The sequence below is a fragment of the Panthera uncia genome, assembly GCF_023721935.1.
Source record: "Panthera uncia isolate 11264 chromosome D3 unlocalized genomic scaffold, Puncia_PCG_1.0 HiC_scaffold_8, whole genome shotgun sequence".
NCBI lineage: Eukaryota > Metazoa > Chordata > Mammalia > Carnivora > Felidae > Panthera > Panthera uncia.
In genome coordinates this window covers 13,932,177-13,958,402 of record NW_026057586.1, presented here as the reverse complement: position 1 = coordinate 13,958,402, position 26,226 = coordinate 13,932,177, and the positions used below count along the sequence as shown (strand labels likewise).

The window sequence follows — 26,226 nt, the reverse complement described above, 5'->3', positions numbered from 1 at the left end:
AACTTGGAATGTGACAGGTGGCATTATAAATAAGTGAGGAAAAAATAGACTATTCAATAAATGATGTTGGCTGGCTTTCCAGTTGAAAAAATATTATATAATTAGATCCCTACTTACATCATGCACAAAAATTTCAAGTAAGTAACAAAAGATAAGTACATATAAACTTAATGTAGTATATAAAATGTAAAACTGAACTTTTAGATGTTAATAACCTGGGACAAGAAGGCTTTCTTGACAAAGCAGAACGTGACCATGGTGGAGATCTTTTTTCTAAAATAGAACTGAACTTGTAGCCAAAAAACAGGCAGTTAGAAGATATTTACAGGCTATTCACAGTTGAAGAAAGACTATATCCAGACAATAGAAATATTCGTCCAAAAACTCAGAGCATCAGTCTAATTGACAGTAAGGACAAAAGATAAAGATAGTTAATTCATGGAAGAGGAAATGTGAATGGCAATTAGGCAGTGTTTAGCCTCACGAGTAGTCTGAAAAATGCACACTGTAAAAACGAGATATCATTTCATGCTCCCCGAATTGGTAAAACATTTTCAAGTCTGACATTACCAGGAGTATGAAGTAATGGGAGCTCTGATCCGCTGCGGATGGGAACATAAATTGGTACAACTCATTTGGACAGAAATTTGACACTGTGTAGTGAGGTTGGAAGTAATTAATTTCATGCCACCGCCCAGCACTTCTGCTGCTATGAAAATTGTCCGTGTGTTCAGGGGATGGAGACTGAAGTCCTCACAGCAGCCTTGTGTGTAATAGCAAATACCTGGGTGTCACCCGGGTGCGGTGAATCTTAATAAAAACACGCAGTAGAATACTTCAGCTAGTTTATCTCTGTAGAGGGAGGAAGTCAAGTGGAATGGAGAAAGGCCTTCGGATGTTTCTGTGATACATTTTGTTTCTTAATGAAAAGAGGCAAACATAGTTGACCCTTGAACAACAGAGCGGTAAGGGGCGCTGCCCCCCTTGCGGTCGAAAATCCATGTATAACTTCTGACTCCCCCAAAACGTAACTATACTAGCCTGCTGTTTGATCAGAAGCCTTACCAAAAATGTAAACAGTTAACACATAGTTTGTATTTTAGATGTATCATGACACTGTATTATAATAAAGTAAGCAAGACAAAAGAAAATGTTAAGAAAATCGTTTACATTACAGTAGTACTGTAGCCGGTTTTTGAAAAGTTGCCCCTTTAAAGAGTTTTCTGTGAAAAGTGCTTAGAAGCATTCTGCATGGTCTGGTGATCCTGTCACCGTCACATAAATTAGTTGCGTCATCCCCTTGGATTTTTGGCAGCAACATTTGGTATAATAATTGTTTCTTCCTCTACCGTAGATGTGTTACAGCACACCATAATCCACAAGAAACACACCGGCAAGAGTCCCCTTGTGAAGTACGTATCTAATTCCTAAAACAATGTCTTTGTACGTTTGGAATTCACTGTGTCACATTTACTTTAATCACTGAGACGTTTGCCTAGAAGTCTGCTGTTTTACTGTTTGTTTGTTATTTGTCCAGCCTTTTCTGTGTCATCTTCCTTTTCTTTCCTTTCTTGCTGTAAGGCGGTTTTATTCTGTTTTTCCGTTCTGTTAACTTTGAGAGTTAGGTAATGTTTTCGATTCTTCTAGTGGTAACGAGGGGTCATGAGATTGTATTCTGCATCTTGGACTCTCTAAGGTCTGGTACTAATGGTGCTTGCAGCACTTCCCCTGTGAGGACCTTTATTCGCTGTTATTTCACTTACCCCTCCCACCTTACAAATTGTGGTTGTCCTGTACGTTATTCTCCCTGTAGTTTAGATCTTGTGAAACCTACCTTCACCTGTCACTTGGATTCTGCCGTTCCACTGCCTTCATTCTTTCCCATGTGTCTTAGCGTCCGTCCATGATTGTTTCCTTCCTGCTGAAGGACTGCAGTAGTTCCTGTAGCTCTGTCTGCCATTGATGCATTTACTTTGTTTTTACCTGGGGGAAAAAAAAAATGTTTATTTTGCCTGCACTTTTCCTGGATGTAGGATTCTAGGTTGGCAGTGACTTTCTGCAAGTGCTTTGAAAGTCAAGTTTTTACTGTCTTCCTGTTTAATGCCTTTGGTCCCTCGCATGATAGCCTCAGCCCGGCTCTAGGACCCTCTGCAAGTTTCCCCTGTCCCACCCAAGCTGTAAGACTTTCCACCTTCTGCCTCGGGGCCCTGGCTGATTCTGGGGACCTGGTTGGCACTCAGACCAGCATAGTCCAGAAATGCAAGTTAATTTGCCCAGGGGGTCAGCACTCAACTGATGGGGGGGCTCCAGCTTCCTGTCCTTTGGATAGATAATTCTGGGAGGTCCCAGCTGGTTTGAGCCTCTGTTGTTATGTTGGCAACCTCAGTAATGGACCCTTACAAGTTGGTTTTTCCTCTTTTCCTCTTTCATTCTGCACACTTTTTGTTTTGCTTCCTGAGCTCGCCTCCCCTATCAACCATGCCACCCCAGATTCTCCTTCTGGGGAGAACTAACAAAGACATCTGGCATTCATTGTTTCAGCCTTGTTGCTCTTTGGAAGTGGATGTGCTTTTCACAGCCTGATTGCTTTTTAAGATTTTCTCATCTGGTTTTGAGCACTTTTCTAAGATACTGTTTGTGGCTGTCTTTGAATGAATTTCACTTCTTAAGCCTGAAGCCTGATACCTTTTGATTTTAGAGAAGACCAGGCCACTACCTTTTCAGATACTGCTTCCACCTGATTCTGTTGTTTTCTCTTCTGAGACCTGGGGTACTTCGTGTGTTAGACTTTCCACCAGGCCCTGTGTGTCTCCTAAGCTTTTCTGTGTTCTCTGTATTTTCTTCTTCTCCAGCTTCAGTCTAGTTTCTTCTGGCCAAAGTTCCTCCTTACTGACTTTGTGTGTCTGCTTCTATCCATTGAGTTCTTTAATTTTTTTTTTTTTTTAATGTTTATTCCTTTTTGAGAGACAGAGCATAAGCAGGGGAGGGTCAGAGAGAGAGGGAGACACAGAATCGGAAGCAGGCTCCAGGCTCTGAGCTGTCAGCATAGAGCCTGATGCGGGGCTCGAACTCAAGAACCATGAAATCATGACCTGAGCTGAAGTCGAACACTCAACCGACTGAGCCACCCAGGCACCCCACTATCCGTTGAGTTCTTAATTTCAGTTTCTTTCACAGTTCCAGAATTTAAGTGTGGTTCTTGTTTGTATTTCTCGGGACCTTCCCCAAATTTCCCATCTTCTTGTAGTCACCTATTAAACACTGTTATTTTAAAGGCCATGTCCAGTAACTTCTGTCTCTGGATTCTCTTGGAGTCTGTTTCCGATGTCTGTTTCTTGTGTTTTTCAGTCACATTGCCCTGTCCTTTGACATGCCTTAGATATACACAGTACTTAGCTATCCTCTCAAGATCGGGGTCACGCTCCAGCCGTGAGTGGCACAAGGTGACCATATATAGTGTCTGAAGACAACTTGCACTTGTTACTGATTTCCTTAGAGACAGGTGTTATTTATTAGATAAGATAGCTGTGTGATAATTTATTCTCATAGTATCCTTTTTTTTCTTAGAGATATCACTAGGCATTCTTTAAAAAACATACACACACGTACATACGCTGAACAAAGGGTTACTATAGCTTCTTCATTATATGAGACAGTATAGGTTTGAGTACTGAGGACAGATTCTCACACCTTACCAACTTCTTCTGATAGCACCATTGGTACAAGTTGTTCTCCGTTGGATGGGCTCACCGTGCAATATTCCGAACAGAACGGAATTGTGGATTGGAGAAAGCAGAGCTGCCCCGCCGTTCAGCACCCGGAGCACTGTGTGGCCTTAGCTGACCAGGTATTGGAGGGTTTTGTTCTTGTCTCCATGCATTGCTGCTCTACAAGAGTTGAGTTCTCTTAAGTATTATTATGTCAGATAGTATAGCTGTTAGACTTTCAACTTAATTGGAATACACGGTCTAAACTCTTCTGACACCTAAAAAAATATCTTGAGATTGCCTTTATTGCCCAGAAAAGGAGTACATTTTAATGCGAATCTTATAATGTTTATTCTAACTAGGGCTACGTCAAATGGTTCTGCCAGATTTTTTGCTTTTGGAAGAATTATTCACATTTCAGTCACTATCTTGCTGTTGGTGTTGTGAATTTTGAGCCTGACCGTCCCTCATGAGAAGTTGGATGTAATGTAATGTAATTAGGAAATTACATTGTAATTTAGGAATGTAATTACGAAATATTTGCTTTCTCCAGAGTTGGTGTAATCAGAGCGCAGAATGCTCGCAAGCACCATAGATGCAGGGGAAGGCTTACTGGTGAGGCTATGGAGAGAGCCACCTTCTTTTCAGAAAATATATTCGTTAACTGATGTTTATTTCTGGTCAGCACTCAGCTCCAAATGTTAACCTTTACTGGAATGTGGTTTTACAAACGAAATGTTTTGAGAAGTTGTATGTTACCTTAGTCATACTTAATGGCCTGTTTTCAGAGTCTATTCAGTTATACCTTTACTAGATCTCTCTACTTCAGCGCCTACACCTTTTCTTCTTAAAGTCGATAAAACTGTTGTACTTCAGAAGAACACTGTTGAACGTGTAAGCAAATGCCAGTTACTTGTATGTTTTATTTTGTGCTCAGAAGAAAGAATACGGGGCCATTTGAAAAGCAAAATTCAAAAATAGGTATTTTTCTTAGATTAATGTTTGATAGGAGAATAGAAGGATATCTACATGAGTGTGGGTTAGTTTTAGTCTGATTTCTTTTTATTCTTTCCATTAGCATTCAACTGAAAAACGAAGCTTATCTTCAATAAATAAGAAGAAAGGAAAGCCACAAATAGAAAAGTAGGTTCAATTTGATGTTTCCAGTAATAGGAATTGGTAAGAAAGGCAACATGTAGGCTTTGACTATGGGCATGCTTTGTTTATATAGAATAAATAGTATTTTCATTACATTTTTATTTCTAGGCCTGATTTTTTTAATTCAAAATAGTCAGCAAATGCAGATGATCAAAATAAAGCTATTGTCAAAATATATTCAGTTTGGAGGGGCAAAACTCTCCGAACTGTACTCTAAAGGGCGAATCTTGCATTTAGATTATACCTTATTAAAAATTTTGTTACTATAAAAAACAGAATTTTAGTAATACTATCTATTGTGTTCTCTAGAGAGCCTTATAAAAAAAATGTCAGTAACATGTATATTTTGGGTTTAGGGAGAAAATTAAGAAAACTGACAACAGATTGAATAGTAGAATAAATGGTATCAGACTCTCAACTTCCCAGCATGCCCATGGTGGTTCTGTGAAAGGTAAGAAAGTTTGTTTTTCTTTCAAATACCCATCACCTACATGTATTTGTCATGATACCTGTTTTAGTAGCTGTTGAGCTGTGGTGTCAGATCCTGAAATTATACTGTTAACCTTGCACGGACGGGAATAGCAGTTTCTGAATTAAACCATTCTGAAGTATTAATGGAACTGATTTAGGAAGTCGGAAGCAGCCATAGAGGCGAACCTTTCCTTTGCCACAGTTGTGCTTCCCCACCGTTTCCTTCCTCCGCAGGCCACGGGCTCCTCACTTGTCCACTTCTCGAGCCTGTCCCTGCTCCAGAGCACAGGTCCGAGCAGCTGGGGGATCCTTTCAGCCCTCATGGAAGCCTGTCCCTGTCCTTGTGTAAAGTCGTTTTTAGAATCTTGTTGACGTTTTCATGTTTTAATGACTGTCCTCTGTGGGCTTTTACGGAGTTCTAGGGGAATGCAGACACTCAGATTTTTATTGTACTAGATTTGTATAGTTTCCATTTACCTGCTTTTAAGTCTTCTTCATTTTCAGGTTTTGTATTCATTTGAGAAGTGTCCTTTCTGCTGGTTCATTAATAACTTTTCTGTGTTACGTGTACCATTAATAGCAAAGACAAAAGAGAATAAGAGGCCCTAGACCCCTAGGAGTATGTTTTGTTCATGTGTGTACCTCCCACATTTGTTGATTGGACTGATTTCACAAATTAAGGATTTTTTTTTAATTTAAATTCTGTGCAAGTATTAGTACATTCACTTGTGATGATACCACATAAATAACCAGAATATATATATTTTTTAATGGAGTGTGTTTTTAAACCAGGTACTTATTCACAGACATTGAATATTGATACAGGAAATACGGTTACATTTTTCCTCTAAAATCAGCTGGCCAACTTACTGAATTAACTAACTGAACTGTCCTTGGGGAAAAAATGACATGGGGGAAAAAACACGTCGTTTATGAGTATATTGTAACACTTAACTATCTCTGAGGTTTCCTGTGGTGGTGGTGGCAGCTAAAAGGAGGAGGCAAAAAGCTAAAATAAGAATGGCAAAAGGTATCTGTCGGCGGATGGTTGAAAATTACTTGTGGCAGATCTCCCTGTCTCTGTTCTTCCTCCTTCCAGCTCACTTCCTGCACTGCCCGCATATTTATCTCCTAGGTCACATCCTAAATCGGATCATTCCCCAGTTGAAATTTCTGTCAAACGTATCCCACCCTCAGAAGATCGCTCTGTCTCTCGTCCCTCATGTGATTTGGGAACTATTGCTCACTGAAGAAGCCACAAGTCTTCTCTCCTCTTTAGCCTCATACTTGCAGAGAAGTTCTGTGGACTTTGATCTTAGACAAATGTGGGTTTGAGTCTTGTCCTCCAGTTTCATAAATGTGTGGCCTCTCTGCAGCCTACTTTCTCTCATTTCAGAGACAGGACTAATAACCTCCCGCTCTGGATTGTAAGGATTAAATATGGCAACATCTGAAAAGCACTTAACTAGTGCTGAGCACATAGGTGTTCAATAATTTAGTTCTTTTCCCTATTCTAAGTTAGAAGAAAACATACACTTGTAGGTTATTAAGAGCTTATAAATAGCATCCCAAACTCCAATTCCTTTTTCTCTTTATTTTCCAGTACTCTGAAAATACAACCTCAGGATTTCTTATTAAGATAAACCTTATTCTTTGTCATGAAGTGTGACTATAAATAAAATATACTTTGTACAGCTTTGCATTGATACCAGATGTAACTCAGATGTTTGCTGACTCCAATTTAAAACAACAACAACAACAAAAACCTCTGTTGATTAATTTCCTTTGGAAATACTAGGTTATAAAGAAGGAATTACCTTTAAGCATTCAGTAAACGTAAGATATATTTAAGGTTTTGTTTCTTTGTGGAACAAATCCTACATGTCATAAAGTAGTAGATAGTGTATTGGAGTTAAAAATGTCAGATCCGGGGCGCCTGGGTGGCTCAGTCGGTTAAGCGGCCGACTTCGGTTCAAGTCATGATCTCGCGGTCCGTGAGTTCGAGCCCCACGTCGGGCTCTGTGCTGATAGCTCAGAGCCTGGAGCCTGTTTCAGATTCTGTGTCTCCCTCTCTCTGACCCTCCCCTGTTCATGCTCTGTCTCTCCCTGTCTCAAAAATAAATAAAACATTAAAAAAATTTTTAAAAAAATGTCAGATCCTTCTGATTGGTAGGTTGTCTGGGTCTTAGTTTTAACTTTAAAATTTAACTTCTATCTTGAGTAATAAGACATTTGTATTGTTGAAAATTCTAAAAACACAGAAGGGACCAAAAGTCCCTCACTGCCTCCCTTCATGTTGTGTCCCCGAAAAACGGTGTGTTTCTTCCACCCCATTCATCTGTTGCTGATTGTGGCACCAAGAAGTTTGGGGGCAGTGAGATGGTTGACCTCTCAGTAATTCTTATGACAGATTTCAGTGACTTCAGAGTCTCCAGCTTCCTATAATAACCCACTGTGTTTCTGTCATCTCATGTATCTAAATGGTTCTTAAGTCTACCCAACTTCTCTTTGTTCATAAAGACTAATAACCAGGATTTGTATTGTTAGAATAGTGTTTAATATTGTAAGGTTTTGCTTTTCGTCTTCTTAATAACACGCACAACCTTTTACTCTTTGAGACGTGATAATAAACAAAAAGGTTTATGCTTCTATTTAAAAGGAGAGTGTGGGGGGGGCGCCTGGGTGGCTCAGTCAGTTAAGTGTCCGGCTCTCGACTTCAGCTCAGGTCACGATCTTGTGGTTCATGAGTTCGAGCCCCACGCCGGGCTCTGTGCTGACAGCGCAGAGCCTGCTTGAGATTCACCCTCTCCCTCTCTGTCTGCCCCTTCCCTGCTCATGTGCTCTGTTTCTCTTTCTCTCAAAATAAATAAACTTAGAAAAAGAAAAGGACGGTGCATGAAACATCCTTTGGCATAATTGTTTCATGCTCCCCTTCCACACTCTGACTCTATAGGGTCACATAATAATGATTTCTGATGATAAAAATTCCAAAGACTCTGCACCTTCTAGGTGATCAAAAAGAAAATTCTGTTTAGTATAGATTTAGATTTATGTATTTAGTTCTTTGAAAACTGCAAATTATTATATTGGCAGTTTGGTGATGAGAATATTTACTGGCTAATATAATCGAGAGTAAATCATCCTGTAAACTGTGATTTTGAGAAATAGCTGCTTTTTTTTTTTTTAAACCTAGTCTGAAACTTAGCTCTTTGAAGTTTCAACAACTCCACTGTAGTTTCACTGTCTGAGTTGTAGTGAGCAGATAGATCTCCGCTCACCCTCCCCCCAGGGGCTCCCTGTCAGCCCATCATTTCTGGCTTGAGATGGTCATTGAATCTTTGATTCTCTTCACTGAATTGTTCATTTTGTTCATTATGCTGGTTGAAATACTTACATGCGCAGTTTGCACGTATGCCACAGTTTGAGAGGTTTCATTTTTAGTAGTCCAGTTAATGCCAGGCTTTTTGGCCACCGTGGCACATTAGATTGTCCTCAGGTGCCGTTGGTGTTCGCTTGCGTCCCTTTCCTTAGTCATGTTGTGACTGGAAAGTCAGAACCTATTACCGTGTGTAAGTGTACTCCAGATGACTTTTCTGTAAAATTATTTCTTGTCCAAGTCGCTCCTCTGCCACTTTTCTTACAGCCTCATGAGATCTTGTGCAGTTTTCCCTTGGCAGTTTGGCATTTTATTACCCAAAGGGATTCCGCATCATCTGCATTCTTGATGACTTTATTCTTTAATATTGACTTACCATTTGAGTGGTGGGTCATCTTTAACTGTACTAACCTCCTTATAATTTAATGCCTTTAAAAGACACAGATTAGTCAACTAATTTGCGTATTACACAAACCATCTCTTTTTTCTAACACCTATTTTGTCCAAGTGATTACCTTTTATTGATTCTGCCAGGTTGCCGAAGAAGTGGTTCACTCATCTATAGTCCTGAAATCTCTCCAGAATTCCTTCTCTGGGGATTTCTGTCCTAAATGTGTGTTGGGTGCTTGCTGCGAGGCAGAATCTCTGCTGGCTCAGCTGGGTTTACAGGAATGACTAGAACAGTGACCTAAGTTTGGGCCAGTGCGGGAGTGTCCAGTACGAGGTGTACCAGTAATCTTTTCTCTGGGCCCCGAACAGAAACAGCTGATTGGTCGGGGCATATCTGCACCACAGCCCCTGCCCCACCCCGTGCTGGCTTCTGGGCGGAACTCGGGGGACTAATCAGTCTACTAGATGCGGAGCATCTTCCTCTGTTTCAAATACTCAGGCATAGTGATTCGACCAAATAAACATTCCGGCAGTCAGTTCTCTTCCTGAGTTCTGATAAAGAATGAATTTTCCGACAAGCTCTGAGGAGTTAAAATGTCTAAACTCAGAAAATGGCTCAGTGTGCTCCTACTGAGCAGACCCTATGATGAACTTTAACTCTGATTTTTTTAAAGTCAGTAAGATTGACTTGTCCCTGTGCCTTTGTCTTAAGAATATACTTGTTATTCAATTATTTTCAATTAAAATTGTGTTGTAATAATGAGTTTTTACCTCAAGGCCCAGCTTTTTAGGTGATTATAGAAAAACTAAAAGAAAAAACTTTTTACAGCTATAACTAATTCTTTTTTTTTTCTTGTTTTTAACGTTTATTTTTGAGAGAGACACAGAGACAGAGCATGAGTGGGGGAGGGGCAGAGAGAGGGAGACACAGAATCCCAGGCAGGCTCTAGGCTCCGAGCTGTCAGCACAGAGCCCGACGCGGGGCTCGAACTCAACGAGCTGTGAGTTCATGACCTGAGCCGAAGCTGGACGCTTAACCGACGGAGCCACCCAGGCGCCCCGGCTATAGCTGATTCTAATGGTTCGATTCAGAAATTAATACGCTTAACATGATTTTTTAAGAATAGAATTGTTATTTTTAGATGTGAATTTGGACATTGGATCTGGACATGACACATGTGGAGAAACCTCTTCAGAGAGTTACAGTTCTCCCTCTAGCCCACGACATGATGGAAGAGAAAGCTTTGAAAGCGAAGAAGAAAAAGACAGAGGTTTGCTCTTTGGAAGGGATATGGGGATGGTGGAGGGAAATGTGTGTTGTCTCTTAAAATCTGTCAAACATGAGTGATGTTATGCTCCTATAACTGTCATTATTAATTTTAAATTTAATTGGTATAAAGGGTGCCTTAATGACCACTGACTTGGAAGTTCCTAGCAGTGTTGATTTTTTTTAAGCTTATTTCACTGCATATGAAATTAAGTAGAAAGAAAAGAGTCATAATAAAGTAGTTTACTAGTGTAGAAAGATTGAAAATGTGTATGTTGCTAGAGGTACATATTTATGAGTTTCCTGTCTTCTGGTGGATTGATTCTTTTGTCATTATAAAATACTCTTTTTTTTTTGTCTCTAGTGACTGTTTTTGGCCGAAAGTCTATTTTATCTGACAATAATAGAGCCACTCCAGCTCTCGTTTGGGTATTGTTTGTAGGGCACTACTTTTTCTGTCCTTTCACGTGTGCTTTAAAATTTTTTTATGTTTGTTTGTTTGTTTGTTTGTTTATTGAGAGGGAGAGAGAAATCCCAAGCAGGCTCCCCGCTATTGGCTCAGAGCCCACCGTGGGACTCCAACTCATGAACTGTGAGATCCTGAGCTGAAACCCAAGAATCAGACGCTTAACCAACTGAGCCACCCAGGCGCCCCTTTCTGTCCTTTCACTTTAAGGCTGTTTGTGTCTTTGAATCTAAAGTGTGTCTCTCTTAGGATACAACAGCATAGAGTTGGATTATGGCTTTTGAGCCATGCTGCCCATCTCTGCCATTTGATTGGAGTGTTTAATCCCTTTAATTTTACTGTAATTACTGATAACGGAGGATTCACATCTGCCGTCTTGCTGTTTGTTTTCTGTATGTCTTAGGTCTTCACTTCTTCCTCAAATAGAAGATCAGAGTCGGCCAAAAGTGAGACTGTAGTGCTTTCTCAGTGCTTTCCTGGGTTTACATACAGCCCTCGACATTAATGGCTGTATGTAAACAGCCCTGACATTAAGCCATTAAACATGGCCTTCTAGATTTTCAAGAATATGTGCAAGCTTTTCAAAGCTCCCTGCGGACATCTCATTCTTCAGTTTTTCCTTTTAAGGTTTTTGGTCAGTCTCTTGTTAGTCCCAACTGGTAATGCTGCCTCAGGCAGCCAGGTTGTTAAACATTTGCTGCTGATTGATTGTGACAAATGCCCTGTGGGTAAGCAGCTGTTAACACAGAGTGACCTGTAACTGCTAGATAGACATTGACAGTTTTTGGGGGATGGGGCTTTAAATAGCCCCACCCGTGTTTCTTCTGGTGGCTGCTAGGCTGCTAGCTTTTATAGCTACTGTAGTTGCAAAACTATTCCTTTATAAGGCTACTTCTGAGCTAGAGAAAGTATGCTGGAATTAGGGCAAGTTAAAATGCCACAGTGCTCACTTTTCTTCAGAGATTCAGTAGTTTTTCTTGAATAAACACTCCTCAGATGGCTGTAAGCCTTTAGTTAATTTCCAGAGTTCTAAAAAAGTTGATTTTGACAGTTTTTGCTAGAATTCTTGTTCCTTTTATGCAGGAGTGGAGTGTCAGAGATCCTTACCTTACTATTCTGGAAATGAGATTTCAAAAATGTGTATGTTGAATGGGGATGTCATTCTTCACACATGGTAAAGACATCTGATTGGTAACATCTTGGTTATGAACATCTGCTTGGTAACATTTTGGTTCTAAGGTGTACCCATGGTAGTAGGAGGTATTAAATGATTTCTCTCGGGCCACCTGAAGATCTGTAGAGATCCCTCTACCATAGCTTTCTGAGACCTGAGCTTCTGTGTCAGAGCGTCCGGTCAGGTCTTTGGGAGCTATGGCCCTAAGTGCTCCTGCATCACATACAAATAAAACCGATCTTTACTGTGCAGCTGTTGTGAAGTCCTATCAGACATAGTGTGCAGTGACTCTACAGACCCCAGTTCTGCTCATCTGAGGCAACAGTGTACTTCTGGTCTGCAGTTTTCTTGTGAAAGAAAAAAAAAAAAAAAAAGGGAGTAACCGCCTAGAGCTATTATGAAGGTTAAATGAGAGAATTTTTATGCCTTCTCCAGAATAGACCAGCGTTCGGTGTGTTTCATTTCACATGCCATGCCCAATTCTGGAGGACGTACCAGTAATCCTGGGGTTCTTATGCCAGTAGTGCAGTTTGGCCTCTCTGAGAACTGTGAGGAGTGCATCTGTACCTTGGGTTACTTTGCAGCCTCCCTTTCGTGTCGTCAGATTTGGCAAGTTGGTGGCTTAGATGGCGGAACTTGCCCTTTTTAGGATAGGCTCAGTTATCAAGTGGCTAAATGAGCCTTCCCTAAATGAAGAATCATTTGGAATATCTAAAAGCAGCAGGGGGGGAGATGTCCACTGTGATAAAAAACTCTAATCATTTTTAGAATTTTGAGTACACAAAAAGGTTGCTTTAAAAAGCATGTGACTTTGTTGTTCTGTTGGTCATTATGGGGTTTTGTTTCAAGACTTTTATACTTTTCAAAGCCAGTGCAAAAAAGGGAGAGACCATCCCTGATTTGCTACATGAGTCCTGACAGTGCTCAGAAAACCGCTTGGTATCATTTAAACTCATGGGGCCATTTACTATGACTTAAGATTTAAAGAAAGCCCAATTCAAATGGAAATTTAGTTGACCACCTGAAAAATATTGTATCTTCTTTGGACTTAAATGTTTACCTTTTGGGCACCTGGGTGGCTCAATCAGTTGAGCGTCCAGCTTCAGCTCAGGTCATGATCTCACAGCTTGCCACTTGAGACCCACGTCGGGCTCTGTGCTGACAGCTCAGAGCCTGGAGCCTGCTTCGGATTCTGTGTCTCCCTCACTCTGCCCCTCCCCTGCTAACGCGTGCACATGTGTGCACGCTCTCTTTCTCTCTCTCTCTCTCTCTCTCTCTCGCAAAAATAGATAAACTTAAAAAAATGTTTATTTATTTATTTTTTTAAATTTACGTCCCAAATTAGTTAGCATATAGTGCAATGATGACTTCAGGAGTAGAATCCACTGATTCATCCCCTACATATAACATCCAGTGCTCATCCCAACAAGTGTCCTCCTTATTGCCCCTTGCCCATTTAGCCCATCCCTCCACAACCCCTCCAGAGCCCTCAGTTCTCTACATTTAAGAGTCTCTTATGTTTTGTCTCCTCCCTGTTTTTATATTTTTGCTTCTCTTCCCTTATGTTCATCTGTTTTGTATCTTAAATTCCACATAGGAATGAAGTCTTACAATATTTGTCTTTCTCTGGCTAATTTCACTCAGCATAATACACTCTAGTTCCATCCATATTGTTGCAAATGGCAAGATTCCATTCTTTTGATTGCTGAGTAATACTCCATTGTGTGTGTGTGTGTGTATGTGTATACATATGTACATATATACACACACCACATCTTCTTAATCCATTCATCTGTCAATGGACATCTGGGCTCTTTCCATACTTGGCTGTTGTTGATAGCACTGCTACAAACGTTGGGGTGCATGTGCCCCTTCAAAACAGCACACCTGCATCCTTTGGATAAATACCTAGTAGTGTGGTTACTGGGTCGTAGGGTAGTTCTATTTTTAACTTGTTGAGGAACCTCCATACTGTTTTCCAGAGCAGCTGCACCAGTTTGCATTACCACCAACAGTGCCAAAGAGACCCTTTTCTTCCACATCCTCGCCAACATCTGTTGTTGCCTGAGTTCATTTTAGCCATTCTGACAGGTGTGAGGTGGTACCTCCTTGTGGTTTTGATTTGTATTTCCCTGATGATGAGTGATGTTGAACATTTTTTCATGTGTCTGTTTGCCATCTGGATGTCTTCTTTGGAAAAGTGTCTATTCATGTCTTTTGCCCATTTCTTCACTGGATTATTTGTTTCTTGGGTGTTGAGTTTGATAAGTTCCTCATAGATTTTGGATACTAACCCTTTATCTGAGATGTCATTTGTAAATATCTTCTCCCATTCCATCAGTTGCCTTTTAGTTTTGCTGATTGTTTCCTTCACCATGCAGAAGCTTTTTATCTTGATGAGGTCCCAGTAGTTCATTTTTGCTTTTGTTTCCCTTGCCTCTGGAGATATGTTAAGTAAGAATTTGCTACAGCAGAGGTCAGAGAGGTTTTTTTGCCTGCTTTCTCCTCTAGGATTTTGATGGCTTCCTATCTTGCATTTAGGTCTTTATCCATTTTGAGTTTATTTTTGTGTATGGTGTAAGAAAATGGTCCAGGTTCATTCTTCTATATGTCTCCATCCCATTTTCCCATCACCATTTGCTGAAGAGACTGTCTTTATTCCATTGGATATTCTTTCCTGCTTTGTCAAAGATTAGTTGGCCATGTGTTCGTGGGTCCATGAAATGTTTATCTTTTACTGTGTATTCCTCTGATGGTACAGCTACAGATAAAATGCCTTGGATAAGTTATTAATTTTTGGATACTTTTTTTAAAAAAGTTTAGCAAGAAGCACCTCAGTTATTAAGGGAAGTTTCTACTAGAACCACTTACTGATAAATTGAATTTCTTCTTTCTAGTAATTGAGCTAATAAACTGTTGACATTCTGTGTCAGTAGGCAGGTTCTGTTTAACCTTTCTTGAGAAAGACTGCTGTTAATGATTTGTTTTTAGTATTGTTTCAAAAATTTTTAACAGCTGACTATAGCCACTGTTACCTTAATAAATGTAAACATTTTAAGTACATTGTCCAGTTCTGCCTGTATTTATGAGCAAAAAGACATTGAAATAGGCACAATATTTAATTGCATGGTTTCCATACATATTATTGCAGTATCTGGGTTTATGATGTTTACATGCTGTGAACTGGACTTTCTCTTTTGCCCTTTTTACACCAAAAGTCAGGAAATCCAGGGGAAGTTTAGATTGCAGTTATTTCTGTATACAAGCATAAGAGTGATTGCAGCAATAACACCGTATGAAGTATAATTTTGTATTTGCCACTTCACTGGTTCTGCCGTTGGAGAAATGGCAGCACTCTTACATTTGTCTTGCTTCTTGTGTTCTAACACCATTTGTTTTATGACTATAGTCGTGGCTTTATTTCCCCGCTGAAATATTTAAGAGTAAGAGCATTTATTCCATTGTCTTCCATTCCCTTGCTCTAGATATTTGGGTTAAATGCAATCTTGTGATTGAGCTCCTTTAAATTGTGTCATGTACGGGAGACATCTGTGAAGACCTTGGGTTTGGAGTACAGAATATAAATTAAGCGAATTGCCTAAAATTGATGAAGGTTAAAAAATATCCTTTTCTCAGTCCTTTTCTCGGTAATCAGGTGATACCAAATAAATCTCAGTCTTTGTATTGTGCTTCATTCAGCCTCCAGTTAACTTTTTTGTTGCTGATCTCTCCATGGATTTTTTTTTAATTAAAAACTTAATTGTTTTAGAGCGGTTTCAGGTTTACAGTAAAATAAAGAGGGAGGTACAGAGATTTCCCATATGCTTCTGCCACATGAATAGCCTACGCCATTATCAGCACCACTCATTAAAGTGATACGTCTTTTGTCAAGGATGAACCTCCACTGACGCACTGTTATCACCCAAAGCCCATTGTTTACCTAAGGATTCATTCTTGCTTGTTACACCTTCGGTGGCTTTGGACGAATGTATAATGACTTACATTTACCATTATGATACCCTACAGATCGTTCTCACTGCCCTAAAAATCCCCTGTGCTTCATCTCTCCCCCCAACTCCCCACCCCTGGCAACCACTGGTCTTTTTATTATCTCCGTGGTTTCGCCTTGTCCCGATTCTCTTTTAAACGAAGTCCATAGACAGCCAAAATTTCTTGGCTGTCAGGTAACCGAGGGACACATTTCCTCCACTTCCAAACTTCAGAGTTCATTTTAGATACATAGTTCAAGTTTATTTCTAGCAAGAGATCGGAGTTCCGGAGTTCCGCTTTGACAGCTGTTTGTGTTTGTTTTCCTTAGACACAGACAGCAATTCTGAGGATTCTGGGAATCCGTCAACAACCAGGTTTACAGGCTGTGGTTCTGTCAACCAGACCGTCAGTGTCAAGCCACCTGTTCAGATTGCTTCGTTAGGAAGCGACAACGGAGGCCTTCTAGGAGACCCCCTACATGCGCCCAAGTATCAGCATATTTCTTTTATGCCAACTTTACACTGTGTCATGCACAATGGTGCCCAGAAGTCTGACGTTGTCGTCCCTCCACCCAAGTCCGCTGACGGCAAGACAATAGGGATGCTTGTTCCCAGTCCCGTTGCAATTTCTGCAATAAGGGAGTCCACGAATTCTACCCCTGTTGGAATACTGGGGCCAACAGCTTCTACCGGAGAATCCGAAAAACACCTCGAATTACTGGCTTCCCCTTTACCTCTTCCGTCCGCGTTCCTCCCGCACAGCAGCGCCCCTGCTCTGCACCTGACAATTCAGAGGCTAAAGTTGCCGCCGCCACAGGGGTCCTCCGAGAGTTGCCCGGTTAACATCCCGCAGCAGCCACCCGCGAGTCTGAGCATCGGATCACCAAACACTGCCTTTATCCCTGTCCATAGCCCAGGTAGTTTTCCGGGATCTCCTGTGGCTACCACGGACCCCATCGCAAAATCTGCATCCCAGGTGGTAGGACTCAATCAAATGGTGCCTCAAATCGAGGGAAACACTGGGACAGTCCCTCAGCCTACCAATGTGAAGGTAGTTCTCCCAGCAGCCGGCCTTTCGGCCGCACAGCCACCAGCTTCCTACACCCTGCCGGGCTCCCCGCTTGCTGCCGGCGTGCTGCCCAGCCAGAATTCCAGCGTGCTCGGCACGGCGGCGGCGTCGGCCCAGTCCGCGGGTGCGGGCATCAGTCAGGCCCAGTCGGTTCCTCCCGCGGTTCCCACCCACACCCCAGGCCCCGCCCCCAGCCCGAGCCCCGCCTTGACACACAGCACCGCACAGAGCGACAGCACGTCTTACATCAGCGCTGTGGGAAACACGAACGCTAACGGGACAGTATTGCCGCCGCAGCAGATGGGCTCGGGTCCTTGCGGTTCTTGCGGGCGAAGGTGCAGCTGCGGGACCAACGGCAGCCTTCAGCTGAACAGTTACTATTATCCCAACCCGATGCCCGGACCAATGTACCGAGTCCCGTCGTTCTTTACTCTGCCATCCATCTGCAACGGCAGCTACCTCAACCAAGCACATCAGAGCAATGGAAACCAACTTCCTTTTTTTCTGCCTCAGACTCCGTATGCGAACGGCCTGGTGCACGACCCGGTCATGGGGAGCCAAGCCAACTACGGCATGCAACAAATGGCGGGGTTTGGGAGATTCTACCCTGTGTATCCAGCACCTAACGTAGTCGCCAACACGAGCGGTTCGGGGCCCAAGAAGAACGGGAACGTTTCATGTTACAACTGCGGTGTAAGCGGGCACTACGCACAGGAGTGCAAGCAGTCGTCCATGGAGGCCAGTCAACAAGGTAATCATGAGAGCTCCCAGAGGACTTGTTTTTGAGTGTGCCCGCTTCTCCCCACCTCACTGAGCGCGGGAAGCCTGTTGTGGCAGAAGGAGCTGGTGTGTGCTCACTTACGGATGGTGTGCTTTCAGTGACAGATCGTTCAGAGGCAAATGGGAAAACATAGCGTAGACCCGGGCCACCCAGCGCGAGGGAGTTGAGGAATTGAGTTTCCAGTGAGAGCCTAAGAACCGTTGAGGCACTTTTGAAGGAATAGAATGGGAATTTGTGTCACATGATAGCAGATCTCTTGTTTGCAGCACTTTTTTTTTTTTTAAAGCTACAGTCCTGTTTTGTAGAGTAAGCGAAAGTTTTAAATAGGAGGAAGTGGGAAGTAATTCTAGTCACCCGACAGGTATGATTGTTAGTTATAGTGTGGTACACGTATGCACAGCCGGCTGGCCCCATGCACACTCCCCCCCCCCCCCCAGCCACTCTGCCCTTTCCCTTCCCAGAAGATGCTTAAAAAAAGATGCTTAATGCATTTTAAGGAACAAAATATTTAAGCACTGGTTTGGGAGCAAGGGAGTTAGCTTGAACTTCGTTTAATGTTCTCGCCACCAGGAACAAGAAAGATGTTCTTAAATAAGTGGGAGTAAGATCACAAACTCAGCGTAGACGTCAGACTGTTCTCTCTCACTTGGATTTGGCTTTTGTCAGTTTTGCCAAGTCTCCTCCAGAAAAGAAGTCTTGAAGTGCGAATGTGTATTTGGCATTTTGAAAGGAAGATTGGGTTTGCTAGCTTTAGGTTGGACTTAAAGCACAAACTTCCTCTTACTTTGGAAGGTAATCCTGTGTACCATTTGGGACCATAGTAGTGCGGAGGAAGCTGCCTTCTGGCGAGCATGCCCTTTTGTTATCTTGTAGTGGTTTGTGATGCATTGCGTTGTAAGCAGTGACTTAGCAGTTCTGTCTTTCCCGTTTTAGGCACTTACAGACTGAGATACGCACCTCCCCTCCCCCCTTCTAATGATACGTTGGATTCTGCAGACTGAAACGCGTAAAGCTTGACTGCTTAATACCCTGACGTGTTGGGGAGTCATGGTGGGGTGTGGAGGGGAGGAAAGGAAAGGTATTTTGTTTGTGTTTCTTTGTCTATACATTTCCTAGATTTCTATGCACTTGGGGTTTTTCATTTCTGTTGTACTGATGTCCAAAACAAAAAAGAATGCGTTGCTTTTGAGCCTCTGGTCTCCTGGTTCAACAACAGGCTTATCTGTATGATACATGTAATTTAAACCTCCAAACTATCAAAAGGAAAATGTTTGCTGTGCTTTTTTTTTTTTTACACTGAATACTTGCTGTGTGCAATGTTTACTGAATCTTTAAAACTGTGTATTTGACCTTTTTTCTTTTTTTTTTTTTTACAACACTGGTGACAGTCATATGGTTTTGAAAAAGAGAAACTTTGCTTCTTCCCAGCTTTTCTCACTTTCACCGCAAAGGACACACGTCTCCCCGCCACCCCCTTTCCTGTGGCCTGTAAATCCAGGGTGAAGTGCTTCACCTTCATCTGAGAGGAGAAATCAAGTTCCCCAAATCGTGTGTATATATGTAATAAACAGCATCACGTAAATACATATATGCAGTGCTTGTTGTCCAAATCAAAATTCAAGTTAAGTGGAAGAGAGCGGAAGAAGTAAAACCATATGAAACTGAAAAAATATGATGTATGAAGTGGACAAAGAGCTTTTTCTTAAAAAAAAACAAAACAACAAAAAAAGTTTTTACTTCGTCATACTTTTTTAGCCTGTTGCTTCAGAGAGACATAAAGTGAACAAACGTGTGAGTGTCGTGTGTGTGTGTGTGTGTGTGTGTGTGTGTGTGTCTGTGTCTGTGATGAACGTCGACAGCTGATCTCTCTTGTAGTCTGTCACCGTGTCGTGCTAAAGAGACACTACCGGAGTAAAGATTGCTTCTTTTCTCACGCCGACTGTAGCAGTGATACGTTGTGTTCGAGATGTGTGTGGTCTGTTGCAGTCCGAGCGGAAGCTCTGGTTTCTGCGAAAGTCAGGTTCGTTCCCTAAGCCGTCTCTCTCGTCGCAAAGTCACTTTGATAAGTTTCCCACTCTGCGTGATCATAATGTGAAAGACCGGCTTCCGAGTGTGTGCAGACAGTAGTAATCATGTCTGTGTCCTGTCACTAAGTTTAATGCTGCTGTTTTCAAAAAAAAAAAAAAAAAAAAAAAAAAAAAGTTTTTTTTAAAGCCAATCTATGTACTAAATTGCTTCCAGGTAATTTTTGATTTCCTAAAGTGCACTGAGATTATCTGGAAGCCTTGGGTGTATTTTTGGAACTGCTGCATTCAACAGCAATGAGCATCTGCCCCCGGACAGTCAGGGGTTCAGGGTCGGGCTGGTTTTATTTTCCCATTCCTCAGTACAGAGCAGAAGGGATAGATTCGTGTCATGTGGGGCAATGTCAGTGCCCAGCAGAGGAACTTAAATCCTTGGTCTGGGTTCAGAAGCCTAACAGATGGCTAGATAAAAGGAAAAACTTGAAGAAAAGAGAAGCTTCATTTAATGCTTCCTGGGTAGCATTTATATTTATAACAGCAATGTACATTTTGAAACTAACTTTCAGGGTGGGAGTTCGGGGGGAAGGGAAAGGGGTGGGTGTCAAGGGGTAGATGAAAGCTTTAATTTAAAGAAGAAAGTTCGCATAAAGGAAATTATTTTGATTAAATATATTTTATTTGATCTGGGTATTTTTGGACCACATTATTAAATTAATTGCTAAGCTGCCGTTGAGTTGTTCCAAGTGAGAGTTTTGATGAGCCACGTATGGGCCGTGTTGGGAACCACTTGCCAGTTGTACTTTATGGAGCTTATTTTATGATTTAAAATACTGTACTGTATATAGGAGGTATGTTACCTTCTCCTTATTTGTATGTTTACCATATACTTTGATATTTGAAATGTTATGTACTGGAAAGGCCACTTATATTTCTAGAACAGATTGGATTTTATGCAACCCTTTTTCCTTGAATTAACAGCAATAAAAAAAAATGAAAAACAGCTTAAGAATTGTGGTTTATTGCAGATTTTGTAAAAATGAAAAGGAGGAGGGCCTCACACACGGTGATTTGTTTTTTCTTGTTAACGAATCGAGCCGTTTTCCCCTGGGACGTGGGGCGCCGAATCCCAAAGTTTCTTTACCACCTGGATGTTCTTCAGTTTCTTCTCCAGCAGCCTTGCTTCGGAGGTCACCTGTGTGACCACGGAGAGGAGAGACTCTGTTTCCGGGCCCAGAGCTGTTTCCGAGTGCCCAGAGCTGTGTTTCTGGTTGAGGCTTCCCTCCCCCAAAGTGTAGAGAACACGATTTGCTTTCGCAGATTCATTACGATGGTGTTTTTCCGGGCGACTCTCCGTGCGTTATTGACTAGCTTTTATTTCACCGGTTCTGTTGGCCGTGACCCAGTCTCCAGTCCGTTTTTACGCAGTCAGTAATTTACGGGGAGACCCTTTCCTCGTGTGCACCATACAGTCACGTCTGGTGGCGGTCCCTGAGGTCTCGTCGCGTGGCCCAGGCCCTGTCTGTCCTATGGTTGTCCCCCAGCATTCACGCAATAGCGGGCACTCAAGGGCTCCAGCTGACCGGACAGCAGACGATTGTCCAGAGGCATCTAATGAATGTCCCCTCTGGCCCCCTTCGGACGGTGGGTTCCAAATGATCACAGCATTCCCGAGGCCCCAGCCCTCCCCTTCTCCCCTTCGGCTGGCACCCGTGCACCTACACGTGGGACACGCAAGCCGTAAGCCACCTTCACGTTAATGCGCAGGCTGCCCGTGTCCTTACCTGTGTCCCCTCCTCCCTCCTTTTCTGCCGCTGCACCAAGGAGCCCACGACTGTAAACTTTATCGTCCCCATGCCCTTCCCCTCACATGTCACATTCTCCTCCCTCACACACCGTGTACTACTTTTCTTGAGCTTTATGGAAAAGGTGTCTCATACATAGTCTTGCATGACTGTCTCCACTGGTTTGGGGTCCTGATGTTACATTCCTGCAGTGTATTCATTGTCTCTAACTTTCCACTGTTCGGTTGTGTCTCATGGGGGAAAAACACAAACAGACACACAATTTCCATTCTGTCCACAAACATGTGGGTGCTTTGCTTTTTTTTTTTTTTTTTTTAATTTTTTTTTGCTCTCACTGGAGCGTGTTTGTACCATCTCCTGGTTCGTGCGCGCGAAGGTTCTTTAGGATATAAATCCAGGAGTGCCAAGTGCTGGGTTGTAAGACACACAAAAATGCTCAGTTTTCCAGGATTTGCCAAATTGTTTCCCAAGTGGTTTACACTCGTGCTGACAGCATCCGGTCCCTCAGTCCGTATCCTGACACCCTCCTGCATGGAGGTGACGGTGCCATGGAAGGCTTGGCATGGGAGGGCCAAGCATACCCTGGAAGAGCCCATGTCAGGCTCTGTGGAGGAGGGGAATGTGGAGAGGGGCAGGGTCCGGATGGTCCCAGTGTAGAAGAGGGGACGCAAGGCAAGGCTCGGGAATGGAAGCGACTGTGTTTTGTGGCCGGGGATGTGGGAGGAGGAGACGAAGGCCGGTGTAGGAGATGGAACATATGGAAAGAGTTGTGAGGTGTGTGGTTCAACAGGTAAAATAGAGTCAAGCTGGAGACTTTGAGGTCAGTTGAAAAATTAGAAATTACCAAGTTTCAAGTAGAGGAAGAACACGTTAATGATGGTACAGTAAAAACTTGGCTCGCGAGCATAATTAGTTCTGGAAACATGCCTGTAATCCAAAGTACTTGTATATATCAAAGTGTATTTCAGGAACCATTGACTCGGTTGCGATCATGTGGTGTTTGGCCGAATGTACGACTCGTATGGCAAGACATCACTCATTTATCAAGTTAAAATTTATTAGAAATGTTTGCTGGCCTTGTGGAACGCTCGCAGAACAAGTTCCTCGCAATCCAGGGTTTTACGTATTTAAAGAAACGTGGATGGTTGAGGAAAGAAAGTCTGGCCGTTCGAAGGCTGGTTAGGGCACCGGTGAGGCAGCGGGAAAAGTGGGGACAGAAGGAGGCAAGGGGAAGGAACCTGGGGCCTCTGAGCTTTATTTTCCCCAGAGAGGAAATGAGACTTTATTTTAAATTATAGCCATGAGGGTCAAATGAAATCACACGTGTGAAAGTTCGAACGTAATGAAATAGCGCCAAGGAGGCACGCCGATGTCTGTTGAATTCTTTTTTGATGAACAGGAGAATTGCACCGGTTGAGAGACCTGGAAATGCGGAGGGGAACTGAATCTAGGAGGAAGGGGTGGTGAGGAACCTAGCAAAACACAGTTCTGCGTTACGTTGGACTCAGTTATTTCAGCTCTGTCCACTGATAAAAGACCCCAAATATTCCCTGTCCTCAAAAATTAACTCTAGTCGGAGAGCCTACCAACTAATGGCGGCTATGGGCTGAGTCGTGCGGTTCTGATTATTCGATACTGGAGTAGAATAAGTTCGTTCACAAGGCAGATCCACATTTAACTTTTCACGTAAGTGCTAAAAATCAAATTTTTCTGACAAGGTTCCAGAAAGATGAAAGCACAATGTAAAATAATTTTTTTTTTTGACAGGTAGCATCTAGTACTTAAAAGCATCATCCATTTGAGCTTGGAAGACGTCTTTTTTCAATTCTACATACTGGTTACAAAAGCACTCTAAGGTTGTTAAGGCAGTGAAGCCGAATGGAGGCAAGCGGTGACAATAGTTCGACCCCATAACCCTTCCGTCGCTTCATCTCCAAAGAATAAAGAAAAATGCTGACTTCCCCCACCCCGGCCACCCCACAGAAAGGGCCATTTATTTTCAGAGAAATGAGGTGTGGGGGAGTAAGTGAGGAAGAGGGGTGCTCTGACTTTAAATGTGGTCGCTGTATCTCCGGACCTTCCTTTTGGGGGGCGGGTGGTGAGGGGGTAGAGGGGCCGGCTCTTATGAGCATGAAGGGCTCTGGGGTCCCAGGTGTCAACTCAGGTGTACCCATCACAAGGACCGTGCACAGGGGGGCAGCGCTGTCCCCCAGAGAACGCCCATTAGCACATTGGCTTTACGCAGTTTGGATTCCGAAGGTCCATCTAACGTCAGCATTTGTTCACTGCTTACAACACAGCATTTGTGCCTGTAACATGCAAGTTGTCTTGAGACACTGACCTAATTCTTAAATGCATTCCTCCTTTGAAAAATGTGAGCCCTCTGGATTGGAGCGTGGGTACATGTTGCCTGAACTCTGTGTGTGTTTGCAAATGTCTGTCCATCTTGGGAGCACAGAGGCTGTAGGCTTCGAAATTTTCTGCTCTGGAGACTGGGGCACATCACAGACGGCATCAAAGACCCTTCCCGCAATCTACCTCTTGTGCAGTGACAGCAGTTCTCGGTCACCAGAGCTGTTAATTCTCAGATCCCGTTTTGCTACTTGAAATTTGGGGGGGTGGGGTGGGGTGAGGTGGGGGGCCGGGTGGCTCTTCATTTTTTTTTTCTTCGTCTTTCAGCTCCAACTTAATCCGCTTAAAAGGAGGTCTCAGCCAGCCTCCCTCACCAAAAGAAATTGCTAATTGGGAAGCAGCGCCGCCTGGTGGGGGACGAGGACAATGCAAGCAAACGGATGTTCTTTCCAAACACTGACCTAACGTAGAGAAAATTGAACGTAAGACAGAAAACATTTGAGACTGTAAGCCTGTGCCCAAAACCGTAAAGAACGCAGGCAGCTGGCCATAAATGTAACTTGAGCAGTCTCCTCTTTCAGCGACCGCATTCTCAATTTATTACAAACATCTTAATCCAGTACTGCTGGAACTTCACAGTTTCCTCTGCACTTTCCCCTGTGCTCATTGGGCAGCACAATGTGAAGGGTATGGGATCTTCCTCCTTCCAGTCTTACAGGTCAGGAACTCAGGGTTCAGAAGCGGTGAGTGCCACAGACACGCCGATGTCCTCGTTGGCGACCGGCCCCAGCCTCACATTGGTGCTTTATCTCACGTGCCGCTTCCTGCCCCCCACTGGTGCTTCTCCGCTCAGCCAGGGGCAGTGACCTGTTCAGCCTTGTAAAATGAGAGAGACCATCCTGGGGCCCCTGGATTGCTGAGAGAGGACGGGGCCCAGGCCCGGTCAGTCCAAACGTGTCTTTTCTGTGTCTCGCTGAGGGACTTGAAGACGTGGGATGAGGGAAGGTTTTCGGAGATGGGAAACCCCGGGACTTTCAGAGCTGGGCTTTAAGCATCCGCCTGTCTCAGATAAACTCGGGGAGCAGCAGCTCTCACCTACGTGCACTAAACATGTGCAAATACCTCTCTTGAAACACTGAGCTTTAAATTATCCCCAGGTGTCTCGATAAGTTGAGCATTACGCAAATATTCCATTCATTGCAAGCCTACAGAACTGCAGAAATGGAGCAGCAGGGCAAGCGGGAAAGAGAGGCCTGCCGCTGTAACCTGGCACGTCCCTTGCATGCTGGGTGCCTTCGTCACGCACACTTGTGTAAGAGGCGGCGTCCGTCGCCGTTTTGTTCCAGCGCCCGCCCACGGCACGCGTGACCTTTCTCGGGTTTACTTACAGAACGGAGATAATGTTCACTCTGTAAAATAGTTGCAAAGGTTAAATCCGGCAACATCCGTAAAGCTAAATGTGACACACAGCAGGTGCTCAAGGAATTCATGATTACTAAAGCCTTAATGCCCATTAGGGGCCAAGACACCGTTAGCCCACTTAAGCATCCAGCAAGCCTGGGAGGCAGGTGTTCTGCCCCGCTTTGCAGCTGGGGAGATGGCACGGAGGCCACGTACCCGAGGGCACAGAGCAGTTGCGTGACACAGTGGGATTGGAACCCGCGGCCCTCCCTCCTGGGCGTCTCCGCTGCTTTGTGCCCACGTCACCGGATTTTTGTAGGCCCGTCGGTGTGATTCTGCGGGGCTTCCGGCGACAGGATCGGACAAGGGGGACTCGCAGGCAGGCTCCGTCTTAGCCCCTGTCACCTCAGAACAACCAGCCCTCCTAGACCTTTCTTTTTCTTATCTGAACGCTGAGTGCTTGGTTGGGAAAGGGTGGTAGAAATTGAACTAAGTGATCTCAAGATTCTGTGACTTGAAGCTTGCTTTTTTCACTTTAAAAGGTTTATCAAAGTTTTCTAATTCTTTGCCTGTGCACTTACTTTTGGCTTAACCGATTTGAAGGCCTTGTTGCGGGTGGTCAGGAACACAAACCCCAACCCCAGCCGTCTCCGTGTGCTGATGGGAGGGGAGACTGTTTTCTGGGCCCTTGGGGGGTAAGAGTTCCAAGAGAAGACCTCAGGCGAGGCTACCCAGTCTCTAGATGGCAGCACGAACAGTTCTGGCTGTGTGCCATCTACCTGAAGAGTAGTTTCTGTTC

The 26,226-nt window shown here is 43.4% G+C and overlaps 1 protein-coding gene across 4 annotated transcripts in view; it reads left to right on the top strand.

Annotated features, from left to right (window-relative positions):
• ZCCHC2 (zinc finger CCHC-type containing 2) overlaps nucleotides 1-25,993 on the top strand; it is a 66,582-nt gene extending 40,589 nt beyond the window's left edge. Inside the window, exons 8-14 of one of the 4 annotated variants that reach the window (XM_049620255.1) lie at nucleotides 1,355-1,412; nucleotides 3,712-3,847; nucleotides 4,786-4,850; nucleotides 5,222-5,316; nucleotides 10,245-10,373; nucleotides 16,328-17,818; nucleotides 24,354-25,993. In XM_049620255.1, the coding sequence (XP_049476212.1) occupies nucleotides 1,355-1,412; nucleotides 3,712-3,847; nucleotides 4,786-4,850; nucleotides 5,222-5,316; nucleotides 10,245-10,373; nucleotides 16,328-17,818; nucleotides 24,354-24,364 (1,985 nt within the window). In that variant the 3' untranslated portion in view covers nucleotides 24,365-25,993. Of the gene's footprint in view, nucleotides 1-1,354; nucleotides 1,413-3,711; nucleotides 3,848-4,785; nucleotides 4,851-5,221; nucleotides 5,317-10,244; nucleotides 10,374-16,327; nucleotides 17,819-18,781; nucleotides 20,871-23,441; nucleotides 23,641-24,353 lie in introns of those variants that run through there. The other 3 variants (XM_049620254.1, XM_049620257.1, XM_049620256.1) reach the window with 3 other exon arrangements.
• The last annotated feature ends 233 nt before the right edge of the window (nucleotides 25,994-26,226 follow it).